The sequence below is a fragment of the Chelonia mydas genome, chromosome 1 (assembly GCF_015237465.2).
Source record: "Chelonia mydas isolate rCheMyd1 chromosome 1, rCheMyd1.pri.v2, whole genome shotgun sequence".
Taxonomy (NCBI): Eukaryota; Metazoa; Chordata; order Testudines; family Cheloniidae; genus Chelonia; species Chelonia mydas.
This window is the reverse complement of record NC_057849.1, coordinates 43,965,426-43,983,306: the sequence shown is the minus strand read 5'-3', so window position 1 is coordinate 43,983,306 and position 17,881 is coordinate 43,965,426. Positions and strand designations below refer to the sequence as shown.

At 48.6% G+C, this 17,881-nt stretch overlaps 2 protein-coding genes and 1 long non-coding RNA gene across 9 annotated transcripts in view; 1 reads left to right on the top strand and 2 right to left on the bottom strand.

The window, feature by feature from the left end:
- Window positions 1-2,792, bottom strand: part of CDK8 (cyclin dependent kinase 8) — a 195,545-nt gene extending 192,753 nt beyond the window's left edge. The window contains exon 1 of one of the 2 annotated variants that reach the window (XM_027821593.3): window positions 2,278-2,792. In XM_027821593.3, the coding sequence (XP_027677394.1) occupies window positions 2,278-2,405 (128 nt within the window). In that variant the 5' untranslated portion in view covers window positions 2,406-2,792. The remainder of the gene's footprint in view (window positions 1-2,277) is intronic. The other variant, XM_007059100.4, reaches the window with a different exon arrangement.
- A 5,366-nt stretch (window positions 2,793-8,158) lies between these two features.
- On the bottom strand, window positions 8,159-15,711 carry LOC119565450. 2 transcript variants are annotated; one of them, XR_006286285.1, is made up of 2 exons: window positions 15,591-15,711; window positions 8,159-9,466 (listed from the first exon to the last, which is right to left on the bottom strand). It is a non-coding gene; the product is annotated as an uncharacterized LOC119565450 (long non-coding RNA). The 2 variants fall into 2 exon arrangements; XR_005224149.1 differs by lacking the exon at window positions 15,591-15,711 and adding an exon at window positions 12,295-12,372.
- RNF6 (ring finger protein 6) overlaps window positions 12,333-17,881 on the top strand; it is a 26,186-nt gene continuing 20,637 nt past the window's right edge. The window contains exons 1-2 of one of the 5 annotated variants that reach the window (XM_037891369.2): window positions 12,333-12,515; window positions 13,095-13,318. The gene's annotated coding sequence lies outside the window, so the exon portion shown is untranslated. Of the gene's footprint in view, window positions 12,644-13,094; window positions 13,319-17,881 lie in introns of all 5 variants that reach the window. The other 4 variants (XM_043531001.1, XM_037891358.2, XM_043531003.1 and 1 more) reach the window with 4 other exon arrangements.

The window sequence follows — 17,881 nt, the reverse complement described above, 5'->3', positions numbered from 1 at the left end:
CAGAGGTCCAATATGCTTAAAGACTACAAAAAAAAAAATTCCAAAGTAAACACAGAAGCTAGTTACAATTACCCTTCAACACCTGAAGCTCTGTTCTTGAGGCTACAGACTGGCATTCCTTTTGAAAAAATCAATGAAAAAAACCACACATCAACAACTTCAGAAATGTTTGCTAAACAGTACATATCCAAAACAGTGGAACAGCGCTTCATTAAAACTTTGTTAAATAATTATCACCTATATTTCCACTACAACTGTCAAGATTTTGCATTGTTTCCAAAACAGATACCGTAATGATTATGTCAAGGTCATTATAAGCATGCTTAAAATTCTCTTTAAAATTTAAATATTAAAGTGTGAAAAGTTTCCCTTACGTAAAAGTTCTCTGTGTAATAATGACATTAGCGTTCAGATAAGGATACAAGTATATAAAACCAAGCCTAATAAATTTTCACCCATAACTGGCAAGCAAGTTTTTTATAAGTCAGTTTATTGAACATAAAAACATTGCCACTTTAAATGGTTAAAATGCACCATCAGAACATTCATGGGAAAATTACCAGTGACAGACTAATAAAGTTATCCTAAGGGGGTGGAGGGAGGGAAAGAGAAAATCGGAGACGAGAATTAAGATAAAGGGAACAACCCAAACATTGCTCAAATTAAGGGGAACAGTGAGAATACTGAGCTCTGCATTTCCCATATCTCCTGCTCCCCACTTCCTACTGCTGTGCTATTGAAAAAGTGATGCTTTGCTATGGATTAATAAAACTAAATGACAGTTTGCCATATGTATTCTTTCAACAATTTTTACAGATCACTCCATTTTCCTGTACCTCCATCTCCCAAAAACTGTACTATGAATCGGCCATAAAAATAGATCATCTTCAAAAATGCTTTAAAACCCTTCAAGGACTAAGATTTCAATCATAGGAGCAACCAGCAAGAACACTCAAAATGGTGACTACCAATAATAAATCAGACACAAACCCACCATGAAAATTAAATCCAATCTCGCAAAAGAGATGGTGGCAGACAGGCTTTTCTAACATACAGCCATTTACCCAGAAGTAAAAACCTGAAAGTTATATGGATTATTTTTCAACCAAAGAAAATTTTCCACTCAAAAGCTGCCAGTACTAATATGAGACACCAGCATTAAGGTTTGGAAAAAGTGTATTTTCATCTGTGACTGTTCCTAACAATGACAGGTGGAGACAAACAGAGTAAAGAACAAGGAGATAGTTAAGGCTAAAGGAAAGAGATACAGCCACAGAGCGAGGGGAAACAATATTAAGGGTGCAAGGCAGAGATAGGGCACACAAACAGAGGGCCATTGGGATCTGGCAGTCATGGGGGTGGGAGACAATATGAGGGGGACAGTGAAGCAGCATTGGGTAGAGGCAGTGGAGGAAAGGGTATAGAGGAGCAAGATGTGATGGGGCAGTGTATGGAAGGGCACAGCTCAGGGAGCTGGACTGGGATCCAATGAACTGGGGGCAGAAAGGCAACGTGGGACTGGGACAGGACACAGACACATGGGGGTGGGGGGGCGGCAGCAATGAAGCAGGGCACAGACATAGCCAGGGGGAGGTGGTGGGTGGGGGGAAAATGAGGTAGCCAGTACAGGGACAGACACTGGGGACGTGACAGTGGACAATGAGGCAGGAGTGACAGAGGCAGGGTACAGACACATAAGAGGACAAGGGGGCCAATGAGGCAGGAAGGACGGGGGCAGGCTGCAGGCACACGGGAAGTGGCTGGGAATAACACAGCAGCAGAGATGGGGCAGAGCGCACATGCAGGGTGGTGGGGGTAATAAGGCAGCAGAGACGGGGCAGGGCACAGACACAGGGGAGGTGGCAGCGGGGGAATAATCTGGCAGCAGGGACGGGACAGGGCACAGATAATGCGGCGGGGGTCAATGAGGCAGCAGGAACCGGGCAGCACGCAGACGGGGAGGTAATGCGGCAGCACGAACGGGGCAGGGCGGGGGGTAACACGGCAGGAGGGACAGGACAGGGCGCAGACACAGACGATGAGGCGGGGATCAAGGAGACAGCAGGAACAGGGCAGGGCGGGGGGCAGGGGTAACACGGCAGCAGGGACTGGACAGGGCGCAGACACAGGGCAAAAGGCCGGGAGTTAATGAGGCAGCAGGTTCCGGGGAAGGAAGGCAGGCCAGCAAGAGGCGGGCGGGGGGTGGCAGGCACGGCCCGGGGATGGCACGAACCAGGGGGCCGGGGCAGACCCACGGGGAGCCCCCTCCTCACTCACCCGTCTTTCCGCTTGGCTTTGTAGACGTGCCCGTAGGTGCCTCTTCCCACCTTGCAGCCCTCGTACTCGAACAGGTCCTCCACCCGCTCCCGCTCCCCGGTCAGCTTCACCTTGAAGTCATAGTCCATCTTCAGCGCCCGCCGCCGGGACCCGCCGCCTCCGGCCGCCTCACAGCCCGCCGCGCCGCCGGACACCGCAGGGACCAGGGAGGAGGAGGCCCCGCGCCAGCGATACGGACCATCCAGGGGGAAGCCGGCGGGCGTGAGGGCTGCTCCCTCCCCTCTCTCGCCCCGTCTCCTGCCGCTCCCTCCCCGCCTCAGCCAGGCAACGGCACAACAGCCGGTATTTCACCCGGAATACGGCAGCCCCGCTTCACCGCACTGTTGAAAAAGCGTCGCAAGCCGCTCTCACAGCGACACCTCCCCAGCAGCAGCGACTAACGCACCACGTGGAATCTAGCCGGCTGAGAGCGCCCACTCCAGCTCCGGGGCCGGCATGCATTGCGCCAGCGGGTGGCGGAGGAGGGGGGGTTGCATGCTGGGAGTTGTAGTACGGAATGGGTTAAAGGCCCCTCTTTGCATGCTGGGCGTTGTAGTCTGGGGTGAGCTAATGTTAGAGCGTTGCAGGCTGGGATTTGTAGTCTGGGGGGGTGTATTATACCAGGCTATGTAATTGAAGTGAGGAAGAGCGAGGGCAGAGCAATGTGTAGTGCTGGGGGTTTATTTTGGAGAGTGGTCACAGTGGAGTACTGCCTGCTAGGGTTGTAGTTTGGAAGAGCACTAGTGAGGCCACAGCTGGAGTATTGTGTCCAGTTTTGGGCCCCCCACTACAGAAGAGATGTAGACAAATTGGAGAGTCCAGCAGAGGGCAACAAAAATTATCAGGGGGCTGGGGCACATGACTTATGAGGAGAGGCTGAGGGAACTAGGCTTGTTAAGTCTGCAGAAGAGTGAGGGGGGATTTGATAGCAGCCTTCAACTATCTGAAGGGGGGTTCCAAAGAGGATGGAGCTAAGCTGTTCTCAGTGGTGGCAGATGGCAAAACAAGGAGCAATGGTCTCAAGTTGCAGTGGGGGAGGTCTAGATTGGATATTAGGAAACACTATTTCACTAGGAGGGTGATGAAGCACTAGAATCGGTTACCTCAAGAGGTTGTGGAATTGCCATCCTTAGAGGTTTTTAAGGCCCAGCTTGATAAAGCTGTGGTTAGGATGATTTAGTTGGTGTTGGTCCTGCTTTGAGCGGGGGCTTGGACTAGATGACCTCCTGAGGTCTCATCCCACCCTGATCTTCTGTGATTCTAAGGGTGGGGGTGTGTGCAGTGGGGTGCTGTATACTGGTGACTGTAGTTTGGAGGGTGGTGTCAAGGTGGGGCACTGCATGCTGGGCGGCAGGGACTGTAGTTTACAGGGGGAGAGGAGTTATGGTTGGTTGTGCATGCCAGGTGCTGTAGTTTGGAAGGCAGGTCACAGTAAGGCACTGCATGCTTAGTTTACAGCCTTAAGGGACAAACTCCAAGCGTCTCAGACATGTAGGCAGCGCGCCAAAGTCTTGAGAGTGAAATCAAGCAGTGGAGTGTAGGGGTCATAGGCAGCAGGTCCTTGCTAGGCTGGCTGCCTGTTGTCACTCACTTATGCTCACTGCCTGTGGAGCAGCATGTGGGGCACAGAACACTCCTCTAGCAGAGCCCAGGCCAGTGGAGAGGGGGTGGGTAGTGATGTTCACATGCACACCCTATTTTTACTGTGAGCTGTGGTCTGCAAGGCAGAGTCTATGGGGGCCTCACATATGGGGAACATGGTCTGCAGATTCAGGTTTGTGGATACTCTGGGATTTGGTGTGTGGGGTCCTTTTTATGGTAGGATAAAAGTTTTTTTTTTATTTTGTGTCTACCACTTCTGTTTTTGTCTTCTCTCCTCCCTGCTGTCATTCATACATGGATTCAGCAAAGTATTAAACACAATGCTTAATTGTTTGCTTAATTTAGGGCTTCATACCTCTTCTCCTCCTACTCCCATCCTTTGCCATTCTTCATATCCTTCTTGCCAGGATCTTTTTACTCCAGGTTGTGCTGTGTTTTTCCATCCCCACATTCCTTTTGTAAGCCTCTTCCTATTACCTTGCTTGAAAGGCCAACTCTTCTAAATAAAGCCAGTTATCAGCTAGAAGTGACTAATCTTAGCATTGATCATGGAATTAAGTGGATCAGTGGAGATGGGTACTAAAGTGAACAGTTTCTGTTCTGAGAACAGAGCAGGGAAGTCACAGGGAATCATCATTAACAGCTTCTGAATGTAGGGAATTGTATTTACAAGCAAAAGTCCTGAAGCATACAAGCCTGGCTGAGCTCTAGCAGCCTGCACATGCTAACTGTTGGAGTAGGACACTAAACAAAGTAGTAGCAGTACTGGACACCCATTTTGAAAGACAGTAGGATGTTAAATGTGCTTAAGTATAGAGCAAATAACTCATTGGACAACTAACCACACCCCAACCTTTAGCTTTATAGGAGTTATTTCCTCTATATTTTGCAGTCATTACAGACGGAGAAAAGCAAAGAGGAGGAACACAGTTTTAGCCTCAGCATATATCAGATGGAGACTTAACTCCCCACAGTCCAAAAATATGAGACAATTCAGGCCACATCTACACTACAGCTGGGATTGATGCTCTGAGATCGATCTACCATTGGTTGATTTAGTGGGTCCGGTGAAGACCTGCAAAATTGACAGCAGATCGCTCTCCAGTTGACCCCTGTACTCTACCCCCAATAAGAAGAGTAAGGTAAGTTGACGGGAGAGTTTCCCCCATAGATGCTGCGGTAACTTGACCTAAGGTACGTCCACTCCAGCTATATTATTCACGTCGCTGGAGTTGCCTAGCATAAGTCAACTTACTGCGGTAGTGTAGACATAGCGTAAGTCAGAAGTACTGAAGCAGGAAGCAACTGCAGTTCCGCACTTGGCAAGGAGAGGTGTGATAAGGCAGGTATACCCTGTGACATTACTTCAAAAAAAGCACCACTTCTCAGACTAAGGCAGAGGTGGGCAAACTACGGCTGGCAGGCCAGATCCAGCCCACCAGCTATTTTAAGCTGGCCCTTGAGCTCCCATTAGGGAGCGGGGTGTGGGGCTTGTCCTGCTCTGGCACTCCAGCCGGGGAGCAGGGTCGGGGGCTGCTCCACACGGCTTCTGGAAGCAGCGGCATTGCCCCACTGTGGCTCCTATGTGTAGGGACAGCCAGGGGGCTCCACTCTGCATGCTGCCCCTGCCCCAAGTGCCACCCCTGCAACTCCCATTGGCCAGGAACTGCGGCCAATGGGAGCTGCAGGGGAGGTGCCTGTGGATGGGGCAGTGCACAGAGCTACCTGGCCGCAGCTTCACGTAGGAGCTGGAGAGGGGACATACCTCAAGCAGCTCCCAGAAGCAGTGGCCAAGTGCCCCCCGGATACTGCACCCGAGCCTCTCCCTACACTCCAACCCCCTGCCCTGATCCCCCTTCTGCCCTCCAAACCCCTTGGTCCCAGCCCAGAGCACCCTCCTACACCCTAAACTCCTCATCGCCAGACGCTGTACCCCCAGCCAGAGTCCTCACCTCCCCTGCACCCTACTCCCCCACCCAAGCCTGGAGCCCCCTCCCACACCCTGAACTCCTCATATCTGGCCCCACCCTGGAGCCCCCACCCCCTCCTACACCCCAACCCTAATTAGGTGAGTATTCATGGCCTGCCATAGGATTTCTATTCCTAGACATAGCCCTCATGCAAAAAAGTTGCCCACCCCTGAAGAAAACCAGATTGAGGTTTTTTGATTCTTGTCATCTTCATCAACTGCTCCACAATAAGTATAGGGTTGACAACTTTCTACTCACACAAAACCAAACACCTTTGCCCTACCCATGCCCCATTCCATTCCCCCCTCCCTCTGTCGCTTGCTCTCCCCACCCTCACTTGCTCATTTTCACCAGGCTGTCTCAGGGGGCTGGGGTATGGGAGTGGGTGATGGCTCTGATGGGGGGTGCGGGCTCCAGGGTGGGGCTAGAAATGAGGGGTTTGGGGTGTAGGAGGATTCTCTGGGCTGGGACCAAGAGGTTCAGAGGGCAGGAGGGGGATCAGGGATGCAGGCTCCAGGTGGCGTTTACTTCAAGCAGTGGCATGTCCCCCCTCCAGCTCCTACATGGAGGCGTGGCCAGGCAGCTCTGTGCGCTACCCCATCTGTGGGCACTGCCCCCATGGCACCACCAACTGGCCAGTCAATGGCCCAGTCAGTGGTACTGACTGGAGCCACCAGGATCCCTTTTTGATCAAGTGTTGGAGGCAGCTGCCTCCATCAGTACTGGTCTGGTTTCAGTGGCTTTCTTGGTACAGACATTAGGATGGAAGACCAACACATTCTAAAGAAGGAATGTTGCTATTGGTCTGGTGATCATGTAGTCACCAAAAGCTTTAGGTGCATGATACAATCACCAGTGACTGACAAACTGAATATCCAGCCAGACCACCTCAATGCCCTAGCTAGAGATTGAGTAACACCCAGATCAATCTATAGGAAGGCTAAATCACTTTGGGATTACCATGACGATAAGTCACAAAAAATCAATTCTAAAGGGTGCCTGTGGCTGCAGGACAATTTTGCCTGTGAAAACTGGTAGTGTGTTATTGAAAAAAAAGTCCTTATTTGGGGGCAGAAAGCTAAAAATAAAGATCTTCCTATTACCCCTCAAATACATTGTCTATTGACTGAAGATAAATTTTGCTGTATTTGTAATATAAAATAAAACATGCTAGAGTAAATTTTTGAATAACTTTGGTGGGCATGGGGTGAAATCAAGATCTGGCTTACAGTTAGTATCTAGCTACAGTTACTACAGCAACTCCATAATTATCTGAGTTTTGCTGCCCTCTATAGACTACTTATTTTTCCAAGTGCAGTAGAACCCTTATTTTACAAAACAAGGGATTGAGAAGTTCATAAAATTGAACATCTCAAAATTACAATAGGCATGGTATATAAATTGTAGTATGCTGCTCTCCATCACTTTCTGGAACTTCCGTGATCTCCAATGCACTGGAATGAGAAGGGGATGTCTGTTTATCAACTTTCATTAGGTGACTTCCCCCCCACCCCCAATCAGGAAAAATGGTTAGTGTAACTGGTTGTTCATAAAAATCAAGGCTCTACTATAAGTATGTATTGCAGAAAATATAATTGCAATAAATATTTGGGAAAGAGTATGGATGTATTAGAGAGACAAAGTGGGTGAGGTAGTGTCTTATTGAGCCAGTTTCTGTTGGGGAGGGAGACAAGCTTTTGTGCTTACACAGAGCTCTTCAGGTCACCGAAGAACCTTCGGGCTCTGAAGAAGAGTTTTGAGTAAGCCCAAAAGCTTGTCTCTCTCACCAACAGAAACTGGCCCAATAAGAGACCACTACCTCACCCACTTTGTCTCTAATGCCCTGGGACCAGCACAGCTACAACTGTGTTAATAAAATACATATTGGAAGAGAATACTGTAAATTTTCCTGTATTGTTGGAGAGATCAATCTGATTAATTCATTGAAAATAGTTCAATTGTCATATTCTATCCCCAAATTTACTGCACAAATTCTTAGTAACTTTTCCTTTTGTACTTCAGTGTGAGTTGTGCAAGGAGAGGAAGCAGGACAGATACAGGAACAGTTTATGCTTCCTCACTGTACCCTTCTAACATACCTCTCCCATCTTCTGGAGGAGCAATCCCCAGGTGAGTTTGAGGGAAGGAGACATTTTGATTTGACTAAGGGAAATTGGTGTGTGGAAAAACTGATTGCAGGGAAAAGTTGATTGAAATGAATGTCAAGTAGAATTGAGTCACACTGGAAGAAAATGGACTGATTATGTGTGTTGAGGCAGGTACATTGATTTTTATTCTGGATGGAAAATTGATTCTCATGAATTATACATTTTGGTGTGTCTACAGGTGCAGGAAATTGAGAGAGGGTGGCAAATTGCTATTGAATGTGGTGAGGAAAATAGACTATGAAGTGCCACATCCCATCTGCTGCCAGTAGATTCCCTTGGTGGGAGGGAAAATGCGTCCTGCTGTCTGGACTGATTTGTGATTGTGAGTGCCTACCTCAGGGCAGACTGTCAAATAGCAGGGCACACCCCCCAAACTCATGGTATGGTCTATAACTAGATTTCACTAACCCAGTAACAAATGTGAACTCCTGAAGCACTGTACCAGTCTTACCATGGAGTCACAGACAATCCCCTTGGGCATTCTAGTCTATCTTCCCACCCAGGCAAGCTGGGCCTACTGATAGTTGGTGCTATACACCAAAGATTCAGGTTGCTTCCAGTCCCAAGAGATCAGCTCAATTTGTACCTCAGATCTCACAGCAAAGATGACATTTGTAGCCAATCCTATAATAAATCCTTAGTTAACTAAAACTAGGAAGAACTTAGTGTTATTTACAGGTTAAAGCAGGCAACATGTATACACTAGTTAGTCTATGGTTTTAAAAGGTGACGGAATAGTAGTAATCTGTCAGCACTAAATATCTATTTGGGTTAACCCAGGTTAACCCTAGGGATCTCTGCTTCTGTTTCACAGATCCACCCCTGTGAGAATCCAAACAGCAAAGAGAAAGTTCTCTCTTGTCCCTGATTTATCTCCTTCTTCCAGCATTCAAGCAGATGCGATGAGATTTTTTGCAAGTAGCACCTTCATGGGCGTGAGAGGTTGTTAACCAAGTCTTTGTTTAGTGATGTTGCACAATGGCCCATTTAATTTTGAGAGTCCTTCTTGGACTGAGGACCATTCCTCCTGACTGGGTTCACAGGGCAAGCATTTTTATAGTTATAAGCAAAATTTACATATCACCTTATAGTACATTATACATGTGAAATTAATGCGTGCAGCAACTTACAAGCATTCCATAAAGTCTAAATGCTAAACACTTATACCTATCTTGAACAATACTAACATGCAGAGGAGCTGGTCTGGTATCCAGCTATGAATTTGTCAGTGCTCAGCCGACTCCTACAGCTTTGGCAAGAGCTGGAACCTGGTCTGCCAGCATCACAATCTATGAAGGTTCTACACCCAGTTTGCTGACAGATCTCCTTGGTGAGAAGAGAAGTGATCTATGAGATGGTCTCAATGCAAAAAGGAGTCCCCACTATGAAAAAGTTCAGGTAGCTCTGTGCCTGTGCGTAGGAAACAGAAAGAAAAACTAATTAGGAATTGACAAGTTTCAGAAGGGATACCATTTCCTCTATTTTTGTAACTCAGTAGTTATCCCACAAGAGAATAAACTAATCCCAGAGTCTGTTGTCCAACAGGCAGCCCGCTTTTCCTATTCATTGGTGGTCATGCAGCATCCTCAGCTCACAGACCCCTTTGCTCACACAGCTGGTAAGAGCCATCTGGGCGGGGGGACCGGGCTCCATGGCTGGCAGAGCCCTTAGGGAGCAGCTACCGCAGGGGAAGCCCTCCCAGCGCACAGCCCCTCCCTGCACACAGCCCCTAGCTACTCCCTGCCTGCACCATCAGCTGTTTTCAAACTTTTTGAACTGAGCCCCCCCTCACCTTTGAGTTATAATTGTGGCCTGCTGAGGTCAGTCGGCAGGGAGGTGACCTCCATACCTGACCAGCCATGCAGAGCTGGCTCAACCCATAGGCGCCGACTTCGTGGGTGCTCTGGGGCTGGAGCACCCACAGGGAAAAATTAGTGAGTGCTCTGCACCCACCAGCAGCCAACAACCCCACTGCACCCCACCTCCTCCTCCCCTGAGCATGCCATGTCCCTGCTTCTCCACCTACCTCCCAGTGCTTTCCGCCTTGCTGCTACCAAACAGCTGTTTGGTGGTGTACTTGGGGGGGGGGAGGGAGGAGCGGGAACGTGGCACGCTCAGGGGAGGTGGTGCCCAAGAGGCAGGGCCGGGGTGGGGATTTGGGGAAGGAGTTGGAATAGGGGCAGGGAGGGGGGTGGAAACTTTGGGGGAAGGGGTTGGAATGGGGGCAGGGGTGGAGTCAGGGCTTCTGCTCCCACTGGTGGGAGCAGAAGTCGCACCTATGCACCCCTGCCCACCCAAAATAGAAGTCAAACTACACCTATGCCTGAGGCCCCACCCCCCAGCCCAGAGCTCTGAGGTTCCCCCCCCCCCCCCCACAGGGCCCTGGAGTTTTTGTAGCATGTTGTAGGGGGGCCTCAGAAAAAAAAAAAAGTTGAGAACCCCTGAAATAGAAGGCAGATTGTGGGGAAGGAAGAGAAACAAAGGGCAGAAAAGGTGGAAGTCCAAAAAGTAAAGACAGTATTGTCCAAAATGCTAAAATCCCAATCTCCAATCAATTCTACATGCTCAAACTCCTGTGCCCTGGTACACCCCACTGACTTTGTTGTGGTGTCACACTGGCAAAAATAATTCACCTTCCAAGACTGCAGCCTAACAGCTTAGAACCTAATGGTGCAATGACCTTTATTTCCCACCATGTCCCCAGCACCAGTGGGGATGATGCAGGGGTCTGCCTGCACCAGCTGGCTGGTGAGTCAGGGCTGTAGCAGCCCTGGACAATGCAGTAGTGCCAACTCTGTTTTCATTGCAACTCCAGTGACTTTGGGGGCATTTTTCACCTGTCTCATGAAAACATGAGAAAAGACTGTCAACTCACAAATTTCCTCTTATTCAAAATGGGCACTATCTCCTTTTAGTGTTCATGGGGTTGAAGCCAACAAAGTGGCCACTATTTCCCACAGTCTACCTGCATGTGTAAGTGAGACTGGCCTTAATAAAGTTGCCTGCCACCTCCCATTGTTTTCAGTGGCAGTGAAGCCATGTCCATAGGCAAAATGACTGTCACTACTCTACAGTCGGAGAGCCTAGACAGGAGACTGGCACTAGGAGAAACAGAGGGGGTCTCCGTTCACTGCCCCTGTCTTGAGCGCCAACTCTGCAGCTCCCATTGGCCAGGAACTGCTGCCAATAGGAGCTGTGGGGGTGGTGCCTTTAGGCAGGGCAGCACGCAGAACCCCCTACCCTGCCCAGGGGCTGCAAGGATGTGCTGGCTGCTTTCAGGAGCAGCACAGGGCCAGGGCAGGCAGGCAGCCTGCCTTAGCCCCGCTGTGCAGCTGCCCAGGAGCTACCAGAGGTAAGCACTGCCCAGACAGAACCCACACCCCTTATCCCCTCCCTCTCCCCAACCACCTGCCCCTGCTCTGAGCCCCCTCCCAGAGCTAGTACCCCTTGCCCCCTCCTGCACCCCAACTCCCTGCCCCAGTCAAGCCCACTCCTGCACCCCAACCCCCTACCCCAGCCAGGTGAGAGGGAGTGAGAGAGCGAGCAATGGCAGGAGGGGTGCTGGCATGAGCAGGGCAAGGCATTGGAGAAGGGGCAGGGACTTGGGAAAGGGGCAGGGCAAGGGTTTCATAGATATTTATTTATTTTCATAGATATTTAGGTCAGAAGGGACCATTATGATCATCTAGTCTGACCTCCTGCACGACGCAGGCCACAGAATTTCACCCACCACTCCTACAAAAAAACCTCACACCTATATCTGTGCTATTGAAGTCCTCAAATTGTAGTTTAAAGACCTCAAGGAGCAGAGAATCCTCCAGCAAGTGACCCGTGCCCCATGCTACAGAGGAAGGCGAAAAACCTCCAGGGCCTTCCAATCTGCCCTGGAGGAAAATTCCTTCCTGACCCCAAATACGGCGATCAGGGTGTTTGGGTTGGTGTGATTAGACAGTTGGCAATCCTACCTACTAAGGTTTAGCCCTGTTAGTCTGTATCCGCAAAAGCAGGAGTACTTGTGGCACCTTAGAGGCTAACAAATTAGAGCTGTAGCCCACGAAAGCTTATGCTCTAATAAATTTGCTAGTCTAAGGTGCCATAAGAACTCCTGTTCTTTCTACCTATTGCGCTTGCGAACACTGCACTGGCCAGAGAAAGGAAACCTTCAGGCGCACCCCTCCGCCCCGCTCCCGCCTCCCAGCGCCTCCTGGCTGCAGCCGCGGCCCCTCAGACTCCCTCACGCGCTAGAAGGGCCAGCTCGCGGGCCGCCCGGAGCCTGCCAGAGGTTATGCGCCGCGGGAGACGAGATCCACCTGTGCGCATGCCCAGGGCGGCCCCGTCTGAGTGCGGAACGTTTGTTCGCTGCTCAGTGCGGCCACCCGGACGGGAATCACCGGTCCGCCTCCAGCGCGCGGGTCTGGGGACTCGGGTTCTTTCCGGCGCTGGCGGCGGCTGCTCGGAGGTGAGGCGTGAGCAGGGCCGGTGTGTGCCGCCGCCCCCACGCTGGGCTCTTCCTCTTACCCTCGTCTTAGAGGGCGGCTCCGCGTAGCGGGGCGTGCCGCCTCGGCGGGCCCCTCTGCAGCGCGCGTGGTGAGTAGGGTCCCGGCTGGGGCTGGGGCGCCGCGACAGGGCCCACCTCGCCCTGCTGTAATTGGTCTCTGGCCGCGGCTACGCCAGGTGACTGGAGAGGAGCGCTGTCAGTCACCCCCAGCGCTGGGTCTGGGAACAGGCGCCGGCCCCAGGCCATGGCTGCGCCGGGCAGGGGGCCGCGGGGAGCCCGCCCCACGGGCGTCAGAGCCGCAGCCCGGGCAGAGTGCAGCGATCCGCGCGCGAGTGCCGGGGAAGGGCCAGCAGCCTTCAGCCTCCCCGCCTGGAGCGGCCCTGAGGCTGCGGGGAGGGAAGGGCCAGCAGTCCCTGGCCGTGGTGTCTGCGTGGGCTTCGCTGGGGCGGGTGTGGGGCCAGGCCAGCGGGTCCCGCTCTTGGCGCTGCGTCAGATTTTATGCCCGTCTGTAGTTACTTGGGGATACTTCCGTTGTTTCAGGTGTTCTTCAAAGCCCGGAGACCTCCTCTCGCCTGGAGGGTCAGGCTTGACAGCCATGTCCTGTGTGCCTGTCTGCCAGGGAGGCCGCCTCCTCTAAACTCAACCCTCACCCTCCTGGCAGCCAGGGGAGGGCCTTTCAGAAAATGATCACTTATTTGAATCCTGGATACAAGTTAATGGAAAGAGGCCACGAGGAAAAATAAGCAGCTATATAGCTGATTAAAGTGAGTGCACATTCTTTGCTAGAAAGGGTTATGGTATTGGTTCTGAAATGGTGGGAAATTAGAAAAGAGAATTCTGAGTTTTGCCTGAGTTATTCTTGCCATTTTTGTTCCATTTAATAGTTTAACTCCCTTAATTTAGGGCTTGTCTACATTTAGTAGTGATGCTGTACAACTGTAGCACTTCAGTATAGAGACTGTGTACAATAAATCGACAGGAAGAGTTCTCCTGTCAGCATTGGTAATTCACCTCTGAGAGGGTGTAGGTAGGCCAACAGAATTCTTCTGTAGATCTAGTACTGTCCACACAAGTGCTTAGGTTGGATTAGTCTAACTGCATCGCTCAGGGGTGTGAATTTCACTGTGTGCGACATGCTGGGTCCATCTGATTTTTCAAGTGTGATGCTTTCAAATACAAAAGTATCTTGTTTTGTTGGTGGTCAATGTTAAATATGAGATGGCATCGATGCCATTTACTGTTATTTTAACCAGACTGGGTAACTAAATATTTCACACTTCTTACTGTTCTCAGGTGAGACAAGTGGGTGAGAATGTTATTGAACCAGCTTCTATTCATGAGAGAGACAAGCTTTTGAGTTTACACAGTTCATGTCTGTGTAAGCTCGTTTCACAAACAGAAGTTGGTTCAATAAAAAGATATTGCCTCACCCACCTTGTCTCTAATCCTGGGATCAACACAGCTACACCAACAACATTGCATGCTCTTGAGAGTCACTTAGAGCCTATTTAACCATCCTACCATAAGACTCAACAAAATGAGTCACTTAATTGTTTTATTCTACCACATACATGCTTTGAAGAAAGAGGGCTCATATGTTATTGAGCATGAGAAAGGGAGTGGGGAAAAAGCTGAGAATTCAAATTGAAAGATAGATTAGCTGACATGACAGTTTTCAGCTTCATGAATAAGGATTTGTATATGCATCTTTCTGTGCATCATGAGATTACATTAAAGAAATTAATTAGCTGACAAAGTTGGGGGGAGGCAGGAATAGTTCTCATTTTATAGATATCTAGTTTTCATATAAATTCACAATTTGATTGTCTCACCTTTTGCTGTACGCAGGATCAGATTTGTAGGTGCATAGAAATCTCTTTAATATTGGAGAGAGAAATACTACCAGAAATCATCTGTGTGAGATTTTAACTTCCCAGTTAATAAATTGGAGAACAAATGCTGTTAATAATGGTCAGGCCTAGTTATTTGTGGGTATAACAGACCAGATTTCTTCAGCAAATAGTCACTTAACAACAGGAGGTGATGCTGTTTTGGACTTGCTTTAGTGAGTAGAGATGACATTATAGAAGAGCTGGTCATAAAAAATAAACCTTGGATCAGGTGATACCTAGTTGACTCAGTGTAAATTAAATGGGATAATAGTCAAAACTAGGTTGTAACTAAGGTTTTTGATTTCAAAAGGGCAGATTTTGGGAAATTAAGGGAACTAGATAGTAATCTGGACTGAAGAGCTCAAGGACTTAAATGTGGAAGCTTAGTTTTTGCATCTTTGCTTTAAGAAATTCCATCTGGAATTTGCATCACGGGGGGGGAGGGGAGGCTTGCATTTTATTCCTTTGTTTACCTCCATGTAACATGGGTTTGTCAAGTTAAGTTAGTCTGGCAACATCTGATACCTTTGATTAGATAATGGATATGTTTAGACAAGGGAAATGCAGGAGACCTAATCTGTCTGTAAAGTATTTCAGTAAAGTATTTGACAGAGTCCCACAAATGAAATAAGTTAAAATGCAGATGATGGGGATTAGTACAAGATCTGTAACTGTAAAGAACTGATTACAGAGTATGACAGGGCCACCCACCTCTAATGAGCACCTCCATCAGGTGGGTGCAGATCTGTGCTCACTGCATGCAGTGCCCCTGTTTACAGTAAAACTTGACAGGCAGGTCTTTAGGGGCTCACCACTCCAGCTAAGCTATGCATAGTCTACATGTCTGACCACACAAACAGAAAGCTCTAACAGGGCCAATCACAGTGCCTTTGGAATGTATTGAGCCCTGTCTCTAGGCTCAGTTTTCAGCCCTTTCTGGGCTAGCTAAAATCTATTCCTGCTCTGTTATAGAGTAGTGACCCCATGGCCTTCTCCCTGGAGATGGAGTCCTGACCTTCACTGGGGCCTCTAAGCAATATTTGTCCCCTTCTCAAGGCTTTGGCCACTCTACCAGTGGCCAGACCTGGGCCCATCCACTACTCCAGGTCATGACCCAAGGAGCCTGTAAAAAGCAACTACTTACTGCTGTCTGTAGTAGATGCTGCTGCTGTTCCCTGGGCTGCTTCCCACACACCTCACTTTGACCTCAGGACTGAAGCGCCCACAGCCAGCAAAGAGCACCTTCCTCACGTCCCAGGTCCCAGCAAGCAACTGATCTGTTCAGGCCCTGCAGCTCCTTTTAACTGGGCCTGCTGTGTGCTGATTGGCCACTTTACTGCAACTTCTCTAGGCAGCCATGGAGGACCCACCTTCGCTGCTCCTTTTCTGGGGGGAAGTGTAGTAGGACAGCAAGGCCTCCAGCAGGGGGCCTCAAAGGTCCTGGTATACCCCATCACAGGGAGACAGGGTTATGCTGAAAGGAGAGCTATCTATCTGGAGGGAGATTACTAGTGAAGTTCCTTGAGGATCTATTTGGGGACCAATCTTTAATATTCATTAGTGACCATGGCACAAAAAGTAGAAGTGTGCTAATGAAATTTGCTAATGACACAAAGTTGGGAGGCATCTGTACAGAGGAGGACTGAACTATTATATATGAGGAATTGGGTGATATAGAGAATTGGAGTAATAGAAATTGGATGAAATTTAATAATACAAAGTGCAAGCTCATGCACTTAGGGAATAACAAGAATTCCTGCTTTAAACTTGGGGCTCAGCCGTTGGAAACAACAGAGGAGAAAGACCCACATGCATTAGTTGATCACAAGATGAGTATGAACTACCAGTGTAATGTGGCTGTGAAAAAGTCAAATATGATCCTACAATAACATGTGAGCTATTTCCAATAGAGGAATAGATAAAGTACTAATGCTATTGTACAAGGCATTGGTAAGATCTCAGCTGGAATTCTGTGTACAATTCTGGTCACCCATGTTCAAGAAAAATGATTTAAAACTGGAAAAGGTGCAGAGGAGGACTACTAAGATAATCAGGGAAATGGAGAGCCTATTTTACTAGGCTTGGGTTGTTTAGCGTAGCAAAATTTAGGCTGAGAGGGAATATGATTGTTAACTCTAAATACATCAAGGTGGCAATCACCATGGAGGGAGAAGAGCTATTTAAGGCAAAGGACAATGTCAGCACAAGCATAGAAGGGTATAAACTAGCCATGAATAAATTTAGGCTGGATATTAGAAGGAGGTTTCTAACCATCAGAGGAGTGAGGTTCTGGAACAGCTTTCCAGTAGGTGTAGTGGGGGCAAACAAGCTACCTAGTTTTAAGGTGGAGCTTGATAAATTTAAAGTACGGAATTGTCTGACTGGATTGTCTATGATAGTAGAGGACTGGACTCAGTGACCAAGAATGTCCCTTCCTGTGCTATGTATGTTGTTTGGTTGTTGTTTTGGATTATAAACCTTTTGGGTCTGATTAAGCCTTTGTATAGCAGTACTTGCCAGACAATAATTAGCATGGAAGAAGGTGCAAAGACAATTGTGGGAGAAGCAGACATGATGGGCTAGTGAGAGCTAGCATCAGTGCAAGTGTGGAAACTTGGGTGAATGTGAAAAGAAATAAGATAAGTAGAGAGGGGGGCAGAACTCTGAAGGACCTTGATAACGAGAAGTTTGAATTTAACATTGTGAACAAAAGGGAGCCCATGGAGGAACTTACAGCCCAATCCAACTCCTGTTAAAGTCAGTGGGGGAGACCTTTCTTAGTGGAAGTTGGATCCGGCGAAGTGGTAACATGGTCAGGAAGATTGACTTAGCAGCTATGTTTTGAACAGATTGAAAGGGGCAATGTGTATCGTTTAAGCGGATGCAATAAGCAAGGTGGGGAAGATGAGGGCCTGGACTAAAATTTTGGTTGTGGATATAAATAAGGTGTTTAATCATAAAAATATTATGGAGAAAGAAACAACAAAATTTGGCCACAGCCTAGATGAAGGAAAGAGAAGTCAGTGATGACTCCAAGCTTATGAGTGTGAATGATAGAAGGGATGGTATTTCTGTCAAAAGAGACAGATAATAGGGGCTCAATGGGCAGTGTTTGATTGGGGGAGAAAGAAATTCCATTTGACCATTTTTAGTTTAAGTTGATGAGACATCCAGGAAGGGATGTTAGAGAGACAAACTGAGATGCAGGGTTGAATAAAGAGAGACAGGTCAGTGGGAAGGTAAATTTGGAAGTGATTGGAAAGACAGTTAGCTGAAGCCCTCGGGGCAAATAAAATTACCCAAGAAAAGAGTGTAAAGTGAAGAGACCAAGGATGGGACAATAAGTGACCCTCCACCAGGGAGTGCGAGAAGGGGATATTAATTAACCTGTAACCAGTAAAAATGGACTATTAAAATGCTGATCTGCCAGTACAA